The following is a 16427-nucleotide window of genomic DNA, read 5'->3' on the forward strand; positions in this document are numbered from 1 at the left end:
GTCTTATTCCAGAAGCTTCTAATAGGGCTTTTATTTGCAAAAATCTGTGTAAGATAAATGGCATGTAGTAAACCCTGAAAGGTTTATCATGCTGTTTTGGGAACTAAGGTATGCTGTGCCTCAAGCCTGGTAGGACACAGGAGGAGTCCTTCCTGGCGACTTGAGTCGTGTTTAGCTGTGGTCGCTCCGGACTTCCCGAGCCGTCCTGCAGCAGCAGCCGCTCATCCCAAAGCGCACGCGCGACCCTGCCAGGGAGAGAGGACGGAGAGCGGGAATCCTCCCTGCTTCTCCGGGGTGGCATCTCACAAGGAGCGGGACTGGCACGGGGCAACGCTGCGGCGATGGGGAGGGGGAGCGCGTTCGTTAGCGCGCCGCAAGGCAGCGTGCTTCCTCGCCTGCGGGAAGGGTGCTGGGCCCGAAAATAAGGGTTTGACCCGCTTCAGCGTATTAAATTGCTAACTGCAGGTCGTTGTGTCTGGCTAACTTTTGCAGCGTTTATTTTCATCTCTATCTCAGCCATTAGAAATCTGATTTGTCAAAGGTATTTGTAAACTACAGTGGCTTCTTGACTGGGTGATCAGCACTAAAGACCTTGAAAAATTGGCAGAAGTTCTCGCCCTGTGAAAACATTTAAGATCAATAAAGCAAATTGATAAATACCATTTTACAGGATATAGCCTCTTGGATGAAATGCTCTAACACAGAGCAGTAACAGATCATTCCAGATACAGAACATCACACTTTAGAAGCCATACAGTTGATGCTGTAAAGGAGGGATTATGTGAAATGTGATTGATTCTGATAGCTTCTGTCATAAAAAGTAGCCTCTGTTATACGGGGTTCTTGAGTAACTAAAGTAAGAGGTTACCAGAAAAAGTCAACCCTTAAATTGCAGACAAAGAGCTTCTGCTACCGGTCGTATTACATCATCAAAATATCTCACAGACAGTCAGAAATAAGCTGTACTTCTGTATGTCAGTGAAGCAGCAAATTGAATTCTCATAATATGTTTTGAAAATGAGTCTTGTTAGGTTTGATGAGGTGGAAAAGGTACTGAGATCACTGGTTTGTTCCAGTACGCTTTTCTTGGCTGTGCGCCATGGCTAATCTTTTTAATGGCAGTGTAGCTTGTAAACCCATTTGGTAGAAAGCTATACATCTCAGATTCAGAATATCACACCAAGTAGGGTGGTAAATAAGTTTCTCTTCAGGCCTGAATGCCCTTTTGTTAGAATCCCAGAAATTTTATTTTAACACACATATCTTGAAAACAAACTCAGTCTTTCCTGTATGAATTCAGCAATGAGCAGAATAAAATGCAAATGTCCTTAGTTTAAATACACACACACACACACACACACACACACTTATACCTACATACATATATACATATAATATGTACCAACCTAGTGCTTTGTCCAAAGAAGTTTAAATGCATTTATCAAGGCCATATTTATAATTAATTTAGTCCCAATATTCAAGCACTTGAGCCTTTCACAACCCCTTTGGATTCCTCCAAAACTCCTCTTTGGCTGCTTACCCATTCCGTTTTGGAAATGGTCTGGGAAAACAGTGGGCCTTACAGCATGATCAGTGGTCAGCAAATTCAGGGTTCTGTCAAATTAAAGTAGCAAGAATGTTTGAGTAAAAAAGCATCCATTAAGAATGCCCTGGCCTCGACCTTCTGACTGTTAAAGCGGAGGTTGCCAGTTCAGGTGCTTTAGATGATTTCAGCCTGGGGTCTCACACAGGTATGTTCTCTGAGACGACCAGACTTAACTTATATTAGGCTGTTCTGTAGGTTGCAGTAAAACGCTTTCTGTTGCATTTTTAAGTGAAGTTAGAAGGCACTGGAGATCCCATAGCACATTTATAATGACTCCGTAACATAACTTCCATTTTATCACCTTTTGTTCCAAATGTCTTTGCAAAACACTTTCTGTTAATATAATTTCATATGAAGCTGTAGACTCATATATATTCACCATCATTGGTTTTGCTTCCTCCACCTCATTTTCCTCAACCCACCTTACTGATTCCTTGGTTCTGATGAAATCCGTAGCCATCGCTTCCCTTGAAAAAAGCCTGTCTTCTTGTCAGGTCTTCCTAACTGTCAGCCGTGGACAATCCATGCAGGTCAGTTTTGCGTGCAGCTGCAGAGATCCTGGTGCTCTGAAGAGAGACTCTTTCAAAGAAATCCCATGAGAAGAACATTTGTTACCTAGGTTTCCAATTTCATCTTCTGACTATTCATTTGCCATAGTCATATCCAACAACCTACTGTGCACTTGAGTTGGTGTTGAACTGATTTTCATATTTCCATATATATAAATATTTGTTGTCCTTACACACTTGCACACACAAAAATGTGAGGTAGGAGGTGAGAGTTTTGAAACGTGTGGGTGTCTTAACATGTTAGTTTGAAGTAGGATTGTACATAAGAGAAATAGGGATAGAAGAGCTCATGAGACAGAAAGGAGAAGAAGAAAAAGGAAAATAGGTCTGAAAGAGGTATTTAAAAGAGCTGCTTTTTGCTAATTCAAATTTTAAATTAGTGTTGTCATTTGAGCTAGTGGTGTTTGGGCTGCTTTGCAGAAAGTTGCTAACGGCTGTGATTCTGATCCGTTCCCAGTTACCCGTACAGTGAAGACTCCAGCCAGGGAAAGCAGTACATGAACACCAGATGTCCAGCGTGGTGCGACAGGATTTTAATGTCACACTCCGCCAAGGAGCTAATCCTAAAAGTAAGTACGGCCCTGCAACCTCTCCACTTCCTCAGTGCTGTTTTTATCTTCAGTAAAGGTAGGTAGGGCTGATACAGTTTTGCTTGTCCCCAAGTTTTCAGTTGACCATAGCAAGCACCAGCCAAGGTGGAGACCGCGTACTGTAGCAGTAATAGAAGGTTATGTCTCCGGTGCTTTCCATCTGAGGATGTGGCTTTGTCCCAGTTAACCCTTTGGCAGTTACCAAAGCACAGCACTTTCACAAACACTTCTTTTGGTATTTGAGCTACCGACGCTAGATGCTATTTGACGCTCCTGTGCTGCTTCTGCGCTCGTCACTGCTGTACTGTGATGTTTGTGAACCGGGCTGGGAGAACAACAAAAATTAAATAAAATGGTTGCTTATAACCGCCATCAATTCCCCAGTCCGGTTCACTGCACAGTAATGTAAGTAACAGCATTGCCATAACTAAGGGTTCTGCACGGACACAGACAAAAGCAGCTGTGAGTGCGTACTGCTGAGTAGTGCTATTGAGGACAAAGCCTGTGAAGCAGTAGCTCGAGATACCCGACTTGTAAGCATGGTAGATTTAGGTTCCCTCTGTTCTTGGTGGGAAGAGCTGTGCATTTCCCAAGGATACTTTAGATCTTAGATGGGCCAAATCTCCTCTGCAGCAACTTATCTCTTGCCACTGACTGAAGAGGGAGTCTACAGCAGGTAGGCTCGTAACTTTGACACATCAGTTAAGTGCCTAAAATTCAACATTCCGTTACAGTTTTTTAAATATTTTGCAACCCTTTTAGAACACATGGTTCCTCTTGGGATCTTAGTGCCTACAGGTAAAGTTAATTTGTCAATGCTATATCCAGGCTTAAATGATGTAAATGCGGTTCAGGAGCCTTCCAGTTTTCTTTTCCTCTCTCCTCCTCCTTACCTTCCTCTGCTCTCCTTAGAAACACTGAAGTGGGTGAACCAGTTACATAGACCAACTTACTCTGCTTCTGCTTTTTCCTTTGTGCTTAGTTGTGGCAGCTAGAGACCTGTCCCATTTGCACTGGCTACCAGTTGTCCCTAGAGGACCAAGAACATTTCAGGAAATCAGAGTATGATATAAGGAGATCTCACCCATGCCTTTCTGCTCTAAGCTCAATTTTCCTTGCTGTGCTAGCCGTGGCCATGAGTGCCATGCAAGAATGAATGTGCTGTAACTTTTCAACACTATTGCACCGAGGTTATCTTCCTCACCAGGTTGTTTGACTGGGTCGTATATAACAGCCTTCCCAATCCCAAGAATTGTATTCTTCTCCAAAATTGCCCTAAATGCATCTGACATGTCTATCTAATACCATTTAACATGGGTGAATTGCAGCAAATAATCTTTGCAAATAAATCCATATTCTACAGCTTCATGGCATTTTTTTTTTTCTGTTTAACATCGTGAAACCCTTGAAACTTGTTTTCCTGGAGTTTGTAACCTTCTCTCTTTCTCTTTCTCATCAGGGTTATTTATCTCATGATTAGACTGTTTGCTTTGCAGTATGTAACTCACTGAAAGGCTGGGAACATTTTTCCATAGCTACTCAAGTTTCAGTCCAATGTACTTCCTCCCACATTTTAACGTATAATAAGTGTCTGCATGGTATCTTGAAGTTTCCACCAAAATTTTAGATGGGACAAGCTGGCCCGTTAGTACACAAAGTTTGAACCATTGATTTTGTTCAGGGAAATCTGTGAAGACTGAAGAAGGAAAATCACCTCTGCAGCTTAGAGATTGGCCTCTGAACTATAGTGCAGGCTGCTTGTTGACCTCTCGAGATGCAAGCTTGGAATAACATTTCAAGCACTTCTGCATCCTTCTCTGACAAAGTGGGCCATGTAATTGGTCCCAAAAAAAAAAGTATAAATAGTGTGGAGCTTCTGCTTCTTTGGGAGTAAAGCAGAGGTCCTCTTAGTGATGCACAAGGACTGGAGGGTACTCGGGAGCTCTCTGTCCAAGGCTCCTTACACTGTTGTAGGTCTGAAATGGCTTGAAGGGCCTTGTGTTTGTGGAGTGGCTTTTTAATTAAATGATTGCGATTTTATTTATTTTTTTAATCATTGTGAGAGGAAGGTAAAGGAAACATTATGCTGATTAATATACAACAATTAGATTGTGTAATACAGCCAAACAATGCATGTATTATGCCATTTAATGAAAAAACATGGTGAAGCCAAGAGGAATACAGCCTTTTAGTAAGAATAGTAATGTCAAAATCAATGTTATTTGATCTCGTGTAACAGAAGTATCTTAAGCAAAAGTGAGACTCTACCCAAAATATTGCAGATAGTACTCGGCACCCGTGGAATTCCTGAAGAACAAAGGATTAAAACCATGGAAAGAGTGACCAATGAGGGAAGATTTTTTTTTAACAGCTATGAATAAGGAGATAGAAGTGTACACAAAGGCTTGAAGAGTGTAAACAGTACAGAGGGAAAGGAATTCTTTCAGATTATCTAAGGGGGTATAACTTGGATATAATGGGAGAAAATTAAACAAAGGAAAACAAAGGTAGCACATTAAAGAAATTTCTAACTGTGAGGTCAGATAGCCCAATTCTTAGTCTCCATGGAACAGAAGCCCAGTCACTTGGATAATTCAAAGCTTACATTTAAAAATTGCATATAATTTTGTCCCCGGAGTTTGGGACATCTCCAGAACTGTGCATGCAAAATTACAGATGCAAATGAGGCCAAGTTGGCATGGTTGTTTAACTCAGCACATTTGTACCAATGAAGGAGTTAACTCCTATTATCCAGCTTGAAAATAAACTGAAATTCTGGCCCAAAAAACTTAATGAAAATATTCAGTAGAAAAGAATGCCGAACTGATAGAGGAAACGGCAAAATGACCTTACTAGTTTTTGTGATTCTTATACAGTAAGCCATATTTGCCTTGCCCTTGAGAACTTACTCTATTACAGAGGTTTGTGCTTTGAACCTTTAAAAGAAATTGTTAAGAAACCAAAAGCACATTTTAATTAACTGATTACAGTATAACAAATCCTTAAAGTTTAAATGTATATCAATTTTTTAAAGAATTTTTGATGTAACTAGCTATTGAAGATTGTTATGCATATAATTATTTTGCTGTATTCATTCTTTTTATGGGCAACTGAATAATTTATTTTTCTGTCTTAAGAAATCTGTGTTTTATTTCAAAGAAAAAAATGTAGTAAGTCTGCATTTTTAATCCTATGTAAAGAAAGGATAGTATGCACAAATTTCCACGCTGTACAGTGCTTTCAGCTACACACTAGGCATTACAGATTGTACAGACATGGGGCTGTAAACAGCTTTCATGCAACATCATCTATCATGCTATGGTCGGTTACCTCACCATCATGTTATTTTATGCTTCCTGAGCCCTAAAACACCAAAGGTTGCCCACTGCTAGGGAGCTGCGTTGATGCCTGATAGCATGAAGTAATGAATGCTCAGCCAAGTGTATATTGTTTCTGCTTGTGCACCGCTGTAATTTGTTTATCTGTCTAAAGATTATGCAGTTGAAAATCCACAATTTTATGCTGCCTTTGTAAATTATCAAGTCGCTTTTGATGAATGTATCCCCACTTCCAAAGCTAGTGGCATTATGATCTTGAAATATTGGAAAGTGCTCATGCATACAATGCAGAAGGTTATGTTTTTATATTTTTGGCAGACAACCGTGCTATAAAGTAAATCTGACCTTAAGCTTCCTTACTGCATTAAAGATAATTCAGTTTTAACTTTATAGTCCTAAATGCTGCTGTTTATATAAAGTTATTGCCCAGTCAAACTTGACTGATTACAGATGAGAAAGTCTTGACTGTTTCATACAAAATAAATTAGTATTGCAAACTAGTTTAAAGCACATCTATGATTGTATTAGAGACTTGGGAGTGTGCAGATTCCAGATTTAATTAGCCCATAGGAATTGTTTAGCATAATAAGAAATTGTCTTGTGTGTCAAAGTATTTGTATTTATTCCTGGAGTATCGTGCTAGAGAAGCAAAACAGACTGTAAAAATCACGTATTTATTGCAAATGTCAGAAAGATGAGTACATTTTATTATTCATTAAGCTACAAATGCTAAAGAAGTCAGTGTTTTGAGGATAAAGTTCAGCATGGAACAAAATGAAAGCAATTCATATTGGAGGCTGGAGGAATGTCATCTTTCATTTGATGCTGATTTTCTTAAAATCCTTAATGCTCTTTTCAGATGAAGGAATGCCTCTCATAGGAATGATAAAAGATTGTAGCCATAAACTGTAAATAATTCATTCATATCTCTGAACATTTAACATAACCTATATGAGAAAATAAAATAATCTTATGAGGCAATGTGGATTACGTTTTATTCAAAGAACAACACGTCCCACATAATTCAGTAAAAATTCTGTGTTGTTCTTAAAAAAGGATTGTGCCAAAGCTGATAGCTACAAAAGGTTTGAATGCAACCATAACTGATTAATTTAATCTATCCAAACGTTAGTCACTAAAAGTTTTTAAGGTCCCAGAAGCAGGTAGTAGCTACAGTGATTTCATGAGCTATTTTATGTGAACAAATTGCACAAATTATTGAAAGGCATATTGGACGTAAAAATTCATTCTACGTGGTTTTTCTCTGGAGAGGCCAGGCAAAGGTCTTAATATGCCCTCATTTAGAAACCATTTTCAGCTATTTGCATAAATTATTTCTATATTTCTTTCTGTTTCTGTAATCTGGAGAATACTTGAACTCTGACTAGTCTCCTCTTTTTTTTCTTTTAATTAGTCAGAAAATGATGAGAAGATAGTAATATATGACCACATTGGGCCAAATGTCTGCATGGGGGATCACAAGGTAATTAAAATAAATGTTACAGTATTATATTTACTAAATTTAATTAGGAAGTAGAATGTATGCACTAGTTTCTGCTGATTTTATATTTAAGTCAACTATTTTTCTTTCTTATTTTTAATTTACTGCTTTGAAAATGTTTGAAACAGTTGAATTCTACTGGAATCAGTAAAATATGTTAGAACAGATATTGTTTGACATCAGATAAAGAACAGGATGATGTGTGCTAGCAGGGAGATATGATACGAACCAAAATGAACAGGAACAAATATGTGTGCCCTTACAACTGTTCCCGTGAAACAGAAGTATTTTCATTGGGTTATCAAAATTGCTTCCAAAATATAATTTAAATTAATTTGGTGCCTAGCTGATTATTAGTAAAACAATATATTGGCAGTTCCATATTTAAGCAACAGGTAAGAAAAAGAATATTGAATTATAAATAGTGAAGCGAAGAAAAAGACGTGAATTTTACAGATGGTCTTGTATGCTGAAGGTATCAGACTGAAATCGAAGTTAGAAATAAAGCAAAATTGAGTATTTGCTTTCTTTGAGAAATCCAATGAAGGAGTAGGAGGAGGCATCTGCAAGCATCTGTAGAATTTTGTGATTGAGTACCTATACAAAAACTCAGCTAGAAACTTGCACAAACTTGCAAACTGTACAGCAATTGTAATCTATCCATCCTAGAGACAGTGCTAAGGCTCTTGAATGACAGTTCAGTGACAGATAATGTGTATTTAAATACATCTATATATGCATATATACACATAAATCAAAATTTACAAATATGTACATATATTTACTTTTGTGGTCAGAGTCCTTGTGAGACAGAGTATTGTTTTTCTAAGGAAGACCACACTTAAGATATTTGGTCCAGAATCATCGAATTGAGATTTTAAGATACAGGAGGTTTCCTAACTTCTGCAGTAAAATAAAAGTTCAGTGTGTCAGCAGCTGATTGACAGCCAGTTCGGAAACGATCATTTTTGTTTCTTTTGTCACCAGTGCACTTAACAAGAATGTTTTTAGCATGGCCCTCTCAGCTGAGCTAATTCTGTGATAAAAGGGAAGGGAGTCACACAGGTGACCCCATCCTCTTCCCACAGGAATCAGTGGCAAATTTTCCCTTAGATTTCAATGGGATCAAAGGGACAGATCCATAAGGAGCTGCTGTAGTCCTCCTCAGGATTTTGTAGTTAGATTAATCCATGAAATGCACGTCATTGCATAATTTTGTCTCCGGTTATAGAGGAATTTTTGTTCTGTTTGCTACTGATTGTAAAAAAATGTTTGTATTTCCCATGTGTAACTTCTGTTTTTCCCTAACTTGCTGCAGCCTGTGTTCCTGTCCTTTCGAATAGCTGCTGGGGCAGGTAAACCTATTGCAAATGTGCACAAGTGTTGTGTCGTGCAGTGATGTGGTGGTAAATATCATTTTTTTTCCTTTTCGTTTACATTTTCTACATCATTTCCCCTGTGTTTATTTTTCCTTTTAAAAAAATGCCAATTCTGCAACAGGAAAAAGATGCCTACAAAATGAGAAGATTTTCCGTGAAACCACACTGTAGCAAGGAGGGGAAGGAATACGCAGTATATTGAAATACATAATCATAACAACTGTATTGATAAATCAAGTCCCGAGTGCCACATTTTTAGACTGCTGATCGTACACTATGCTTCAGCATCTGGACTCTGAGAAAAGCCTCACATACCTCACTGTCTTGTATGTTCATGTGACATCAAGTAGAAATGTGGAATTATTTTTTATATATATGTCACAATTCTGTTGCCAAAACTCTAAATAGACAGCAGAGATGTTATGTATTTTAGATTTCACAACTTTCAACTTTTAATAAGTGTTTGTCAATGTGGAAAAGCTACTTCAGCATATTATAAACTTTTAAAGGTGTCATGCCTAACATTATATATCTTTACCACTTTGGGGTTTTGTACATTGGATTGTATAGATAGAGATATTGATGGTTTTAAATGGTATTTTCTTTGTTGACCAAGGCTTATGGTTTGTGTTTTAATTTTAGTATTTTGTTTTTCATTTTTATAGATTTTTTTCTCATGTTATTTACTATACTGCCATGTTACATGGTTTTTGAATCACACAGCAGCTGCTTTCTATACATACATATATATGTGTGTGTATATATATGTATGTATGTGTATATATACACAGATATATAAATAATTTATAAACCTGACCAAAACTTACGCTAAATATACTTTCCAATATGAATGCTTGAGAGTGCCATATCAGCAGTTAGTGTTGGAGTCTTAGCAGGTTTAGTTAAGTGTACATCAACAACCAACATTTATATATTATAAATAATATATAGCAGTGCCATTCTGGATACAGATATATAGCATACTATATAGCACATATATTAGCAGTTTCACTTTGTTACTCCTATAATCCCTTCTTTCTATGTAATATTAAGGTTTGAATGTGAAGTTCTTAGATAGGTTTGGGTGTAACTTTCAAGAATTTTGTAAACTGTTTTTGTCTGTCTTTTGTTACTGTTTTATGGTGCCAAGTATTCTATATTAAAACAATAACAACATGGGAGAAGAAAATAATAGTCTGCTTCAGGTAGCAACTGTATTGGACACAGACTGTATTTATACAGTGTTAAAGAAAAAAAAGTCTGTAAATTTTCCTGGTTAGTAGCTCTGTGCAACCTACAATATAATCTTGTTACGAACATTTTTCTCCCACCACTAAATACAACATTAAAAGGTGATTAGAGAGTCTGTTGATGAAACACAAATGTATGTTTTATTGATTTAATTTAGAACACTACAGAGTTCATGGACTGTGTGATGGCATTAGATTGATGCTTGATTTTGGTATAAATCACTACCATTGAAAATGATTTGATGTCCGCTTGCAGAATGTTTTCTCAACAGTACAATCTGGGTTTGTATTAAGTACTGTTGTCCAAAGGGTATCTGCAGCTCTGTATTGTTATTGTGCCATGTTGCATTATAACCACACAGTAATTCTATTTAAGCGAACTCAACTCATGGTAACTTTGAAGGCCTTTAGAAATGAGTACTCTGGTTCTCAAGCAATAAAACTGATCATGGTGAACATGGCTGTGTCTGTCCCTTTAATTCGGGCGTTGGGGATTACAGGGAAATTATTAAATTGTAAAATTTCTCACTAATGAGCTAACATTTAATCTCCTGCCAATTAACAGGATTGTTTTTTGCATGAAAACCCGGATACTAGAATGCACTTCTAAGTGTTAATCAGAACACAATACAGACCAAAAAAAGGCAGTTGGAAGTTTGTATTAGAGTATATAAGTGTTAATAAACAGAGTAATATAATTTTATAGCTGTTTGTGAGATGCCAGTCCCCAGTAGTTCAATAAATATGCCACCATGAACTCCTCTGTGATTATCTCTGGTTACAGAAAAACTACTGCCTTTTTTAAACTCAGACTGAAGCCTCATTTATGGATAAACTCACCAAAGCTGTAAACTGCAAGACCATAAATAGCCCTAATCCAGCTAAAGGAGTTAGTTACACAGGTGACCTGTCGAGGTAATTTGTTGAAAGAGTCTCAAATTTAACCAGCAGAAATTCATAAAATGCAATTTCAGCATTTTGAAAAAAACAGTAGCATTATCTCTTGAATGCGTGAATCCCGCACGGCGCGTAGGGCTTCAGGAATATTCCCGGGTGGCATTCCCGGCTGCAGAATACGGGGAAGGATGATAAATACGGTTCTGCCCGGTTTCTGCCAGAATACCCATCTGCTAAAGTGCATCGCGGAGGCACTTGGTTCCCCCCCCCCCCCGAGGATCTGCGTCTCCGGAGGCTGCTGGCGGCCCCGGCCCGCTGCTCCCCGCCGCCGGGCCGAGCCGAACCGGGCCGGGCCGGGGGCTGCGGGCGGCTGCGCCCCAGCCGCCCCGTCGGGGCTCGGCCTCCGGGAGGCAGCGCTGCGTCCCCCGCGGATGTCATCCGCGCGGATGCATTACAAAGCTACCTTGTTCTAAAAAAAGATACTCATCGCAGAATATAGATTTCCGAGTGCCTTGGGGCACATTTCATTTTAAAAAATATGGAAAGGAGCAGGTGTGAGAAATCCGACTTTCAAGTGTGGGTATTTTTTTTTTATCCTGTCATTTTCCCTTAGGAGCCAGGAAACCGGCTCCGATTCTTCACCGCGGTTCCAGCGTCGTGTCTCAGTATGTTCAAAGCGGAAGCGAAGATTAATTTCTAAACGTGATTTACTTCGCCTGTAAACATGGTGCAACTCGAGTGAGGTCTCGCCAACCCACTGCTTTCAGTGAGTAAGAATTTGCAGGACCCCCCCCCTCCTCCCCTAAAATAACGAGCCGCCCTGACAGAAAGACGAGGATGTGTTCAGATCTGAGCGCAATAAATCAAAGCGAGCGAAGCGCATGGCCCCGAGCGGCGGCACCTGGACGCCGCGGGGAGCGGGATCGGCGGCAGCCAGCGGCCGGGGCCGGGGCCGGGGCCGGAGCCGCGGCCGGGCGCGGTGCGCGGAGCGGTGCGCAGCGGTGCGCGGTGCGGAGCCCGAGGCCGCGCTCCCCGGGGCGGCCAGGCGGCCCCGCTGCGCCCGGTTCCCGGCGCCGGAGCCGCGGGAGGCGGCGGCCCCGTGCGCGCCCCGCGGGCCCCGCTGTGGTGGGGGGGGAGCCGCGATTTGGGGGGGAACTGACGCGTTTGGAGAAATTGCAGCGGTCCAGCTGCTTCTCGGAGCCGGAGGCTGCACGGGGAAGGATCGCTCCCAGGAGTGGAGGGATCGCTCCCTGCTTCCCCGCTTCCTGGCTGCCTGCAAGTGCAGCAGGGCCGGCCTCACTGCGCAGTCCGCTGCATTTGCTCAGAGTGCAAAACGGTGGCTAAGACGCTGGAAAAAAAAAGAATGTCTCATTCATTAAACGAAATAAATAAATAAAGCAGCCTGACAACGAATCTGGCTTAAACCCCGCAGGCCGCGAATGAGCCCGCGAGCAGGCAGCGTCCTCGCCGGCTGCGGGACGCCGCAGCGGCGCCGTCTCCGACGGCTGCTTGATTACCGGGGCCTCGTTACGGGCAGGTCGTGAACACACGTCGCGGTGCTGGGAGGCTGCGCGGAGCTGCTGTTCGTGCGGGCCGGGGCTTCACCTTCCCGAGACGGCAGTCAGACGGAGGAGACTGTTTACAGCTCTGCACCACTAGCTCGAGAAGTTCGTCCCGGGGTTTTGCCGAGGAGGGTGTCCGGGCAGCGCGGTACAGCCCTGGCCCCCGCCCCGTCCCAGACCACGAAACCTGCCGGTGGTCACCAGAGCGCTTCTCCCTTCTGGGAGCCGCCGCAGCCCGGGGCCCCGCACACGGCAGGGTTAAGGTGCCCGTTCAGACCCGTGTTTCTGCTGCAGGCGCCTCTTTTCCGAGGGGAGGGGCCGGGGGTGTCCGAGCTCGCGCTTCCCATGCGTTGGTGACCCCGAGCCTCGACGGTGCCGCCGGAGGAGCCGTGTCCTGCCCCCCCCCCCCCCCGCGGTCACCGCCGGGCCGGGCCACCGTCGGCGACCTGCCGGGGCCGCGGCACCGGGGCGCTCCCGGCCGGGCCTTGCCCGCCCCCCTCGGCGCCGCGGCGGCTGAGCCGGCCCGCACGGGGCTCCCAGGGCCGCGGGCGGGCGCTGCGGGCGGCGGGACGGAATGGGACGGGACGGCGCCGGAGCCCGCGGAGCGCGGCGGCGGGGGGAGCCGAGAGCAAACGCCCCGCGGCGGGGGCGAGCTCCCGCCGGGCACGAGCGCGCCTTCAAATTTAACAGCCCCCCCCCCCCCCCCAATGACTCCCTGCGCACCAGTGAGGAGAAAGCCAGAAATTACCCTGCAACAGGCCAGGTGGTTCCCACGCCCGGCGCTCCCCTGCCCCCCGCTGTCCGGGGGGCTCCGCCGCCTTGCACGCCCCCTCCCCCCGGGAACTGCAAAAGAACACGGGGGGAAACGCGCTAAAGGAGAAGCTTGTTAAATAATTTATTGATTTACACAAAGTCTTTCCAACCGGTGTGGAAACAACATTATTTTAATCCAATTTAAAATCAAGTGTCCATTTTTCTCTTTCGCTTTTTGTTTTGGATCTTTTTTTGATATTATTAAGCATAAAAGCCAGAGGCAGGAGAAATCAAACCGCCAAAACACTGAGTCGGGGGGGGGGGTGAAAGAAAACAGCCGTTTTACACTAGAAATATACATCACAAAATCTGAAATTTACTATATACAAAGTGGCTGAGCTTGCATTTGGCGATCCATACAAAACGGTAACAAAATCTGATTGTTAGGAGCAGGAAATCGGCAAGAAGGCTAAAAGAAAGAAGGACAAACCTTAAAAGGACACGAAACAAAACCCAGAAAGTTGGAAAGATTCCTCTGAAATTTACATCAATGAGAAGGAAAATAATTTCATAACTTATTCTGTAAAAAATATATACATTTCACATACATCTTAGGCTGTACAACACACCACTTTAAACATCCAGTTGCAATTCGCCGCGGCCGCGGTGCCTGCCCCGGGGCCCGGCGCGGCCGTCGGTGCCCGGCGCGGCCGTCGGTGCCCGCGCCCTCACAAGGTGTCCGAGCTGGTGCTGCAGGGGCTGACGAGGGACAGGTTCGTGGATTTGTGCTTTTTCAATAGCCTCGTGATTTTTTCGTCGTCTGAGTTGGGGTCGAGGGGCTTGTTGTATTCGTCATCGTCCTCATTGTCCGAGCTCTCCTTCAGCTTCTCCGTCTCCGAGTCGTGCTTCTTCTTGGCCGAGGCCATTTCCGCCGCGTGCCGCTTCCGCCACTTGGTCCGTCTGTTCTGGAACCAGACCTGGGCACCGGCACCGGGCGCGGCGCGCGGGCACGGACACACTCAGCCCGCGCCGCTCCGCTCCGCGCCCGCCCGCGCACCGGGGACAGAGCCGGAAAAGCGGCTGAACCGCCTCGGCCGGGCAGCGGCGAGGCCCCGGGCGGCCCCAGCCCGGCAGCGCGGGGGGCCCTGCGGTGACCGCGGGGGTCGCCCGGCCCCGGCACGGAGGTGTTCGGACTGTGTCGCCAGCCGGAGCTGCGCGGATTTAAAAGCAGCGACTTCGCGGAACAATAATACGTGGAAAAAATGAAATGAGGTGGCCAAGAAATTGAGGACTGCTCGTTCCCGGTACATTTTAACACTTCCATGCACTTAAACTATTTGCTAACAAATTGGCGTGGTTACACAAAACAGAGGTGTGCCGATTACTGGACACGGACTCCGTTGGAGACTGACCTATATTGAAATCATTTTGCTTGCCTGTGGCTTTTGGGGGGGAGGGTTGTTTTTCTAATCATTTGCAGCAGAAAGAACTCTAAGGACAAAATCGGTTAAATATAAAGCCGCCTAGGAGCTATCCCATATCCAAATCTTGTAATTTAAATTATAATTGACCTAAAAAAATCCCTTCCGCTCCTGCACATTTTTAAACGGCTGCTGACAATTATTGCCGAAGCAGAAAGTGTCGGCGCTGCCTCGGCCCGCGCCGCGAGCCCCGGCGGCGGGCGCTGCCCGCGGGGACCTACCTTCACTTGGCTCTCGGTCATCCCTAAGGAGTAGGCGAGGCGAGCTCTCTCCGGTCCTGCCAAGTATTTCGTCTGTTCAAAGGTTTTCTCCAAAGCAAAAATCTGCTGCCCAGAGAAAGTCGGCCGCGAGTGTTTCTTCTTGCCGTCCTTGTCCAAAACCATGCCCGTCTGAGCTGAAAGCGGAGGAGAAACAGCTCCGTCAGTGACGGGTTTGCACTTGATCCGAGCGCGGAACAAGGTCTCCGCCCGCCGCTAACGGGGGAACCGGGCGCCGGGGGCTGCTCCGGGTGTCGCCGCTGCTCGGACGCTGCCGGTCTAGAGCAGGATTCGGTCCGGGGCATCTCGGCGCCGTGGCAGGCCGAAGCGGCATCTACGCGGCGGGGACCGGCTCGCGCTCGCTCCGCCGTCGGGCCGCGGCCGGGCGCGCCGGCTCCGCGGCCGTGCGCCCCGTCTAGCGCGGCGCCGCCCGGGCTCCCGGCGCGGCCGCCCCGCGTCTCCAGCCGGCGGGGCCGCGCCGGGCCGGGCCGGGCCGCCCCGGGGAGGCACCGCGGGCCGCGCTCCCTCGCCCCGCCGGGACCGGCGCACTTACCGGGACAGGCGAGCCGCGGGTCTCTCCAGGGAGAGCCCTGCACCACTCCCGGCCAGAAAATGGGCGGCCGCCCCGGCAGCTCCGCCAGCGGCTTCGGGTAGCGGGACACGGCGGCGGGGTTGAAGTACATGCCCGCCGAGGCCGCCAGCCCGTTGATGCGGGGCAGCCCGCCCAGGAGGTTGCTGGCGGCGCCCACGGGCCGCCCCAGGATGTCGCTTATTCCGTGCGGCGTCCCCAAGGGGAGCTGCGTGTTGAGTCCGCCCAGGGCCGGCGCCTTGAAGCCGGAGGGGTTCTGCAGCGTGTAGGGGAAGAGCGAGGTCTTCATCTCGGCCATGTTGTGCAGCGCGGCCAGCGGCGTGCTGCTGAGGACGAACGCGCTCTGGCGATTAGCATCCATCTGCCCCACCGCTAACATTTGTGGTCATCAATACACGCGGGTCCTTCTCCAACCAAGGCAGCAGCGGCTTAATTTTTAAACCCCACGCAAGGAGCGCCAGCCGCGGGCTGGTCAGTCGCTCTTCTGCTTTCAGGTCCAAAGTAGCAGCAAGTAGCAAAGTTTGCTCGGAGTAGGAAAAGCTCGCCGCTGCTCCGCCCGCACCTGCGGCTCCGCGATGCGCACCAACAGCGTCCGGGCCGGAGCGTGGAGGAGAACAAAAACAGGAAAATATTGCGAAGGAATCTGGAGGCAAAG

At 45.5% G+C, this 16427-nt stretch overlaps 2 protein-coding genes across 3 annotated transcripts in view; one reads left to right on the top strand and one right to left on the bottom strand.

Annotated features, from left to right (window-relative positions):
- INPP5A (inositol polyphosphate-5-phosphatase A) overlaps nt 1–10689 on the top strand; it is a 248059-nt gene extending 237370 nt beyond the window's left edge. For both annotated transcript variants that reach the window (XM_067300397.1, XM_067300398.1), the window contains 4 exons: nt 2633–2744; nt 7518–7586; nt 8923–9010; nt 9105–10689. In XM_067300397.1, coding sequence (XP_067156498.1) covers nt 2633–2744; nt 7518–7586; nt 8923–9003 — 262 coding nt within the window. In that variant the 3' untranslated portion in view covers nt 9004–9010; nt 9105–10689. The remainder of the gene's footprint in view (nt 1–2632; nt 2745–7517; nt 7587–8922; nt 9011–9104) is intronic.
- Nucleotides 10690–13999: 3310 nt separating this feature from the next.
- On the bottom strand, nt 14000–16151 carry NKX6-2 (NK6 homeobox 2). Its single transcript, XM_067299577.1, has 3 exons — nt 15737–16151; nt 15148–15320; nt 14000–14422 (listed from the first exon to the last, which is right to left on the bottom strand). The coding sequence occupies exons 1-3, from the start codon at nt 16149–16151 to the stop codon at nt 14174–14176; spliced, it is 837 nt and encodes a 278-aa protein (XP_067155678.1). The 3' UTR covers nt 14000–14173.
- Between the last annotated feature and the right edge of the window lie 276 nt (nt 16152–16427).

This window comes from Apteryx mantelli, chromosome 7 (assembly GCF_036417845.1).
Source record: "Apteryx mantelli isolate bAptMan1 chromosome 7, bAptMan1.hap1, whole genome shotgun sequence".
Classification (NCBI taxonomy): domain Eukaryota; kingdom Metazoa; phylum Chordata; class Aves; order Apterygiformes; family Apterygidae; genus Apteryx; species Apteryx mantelli.

Coding starts and splice junctions, on each gene's coding strand:
- NKX6-2 (XM_067299577.1), bottom strand. CDS start 16,151: ATGTTAGCGGTGGGGCAGATGGATGCTAATCGCCAGAGCGCGTTCGTC. Junction 15,321..15,736: donor CCCGCGGCTCGCCTGTCCCG/GTAAGTGCGCCG, acceptor CTCCGCTTTCAG/CTCAGACGGGCATGGTTTTG. Junction 14,423..15,147: donor TGACCGAGAGCCAAGTGAAG/GTAGGTCCCCGC, acceptor GCCGGTGCCCAG/GTCTGGTTCCAGAACAGACG.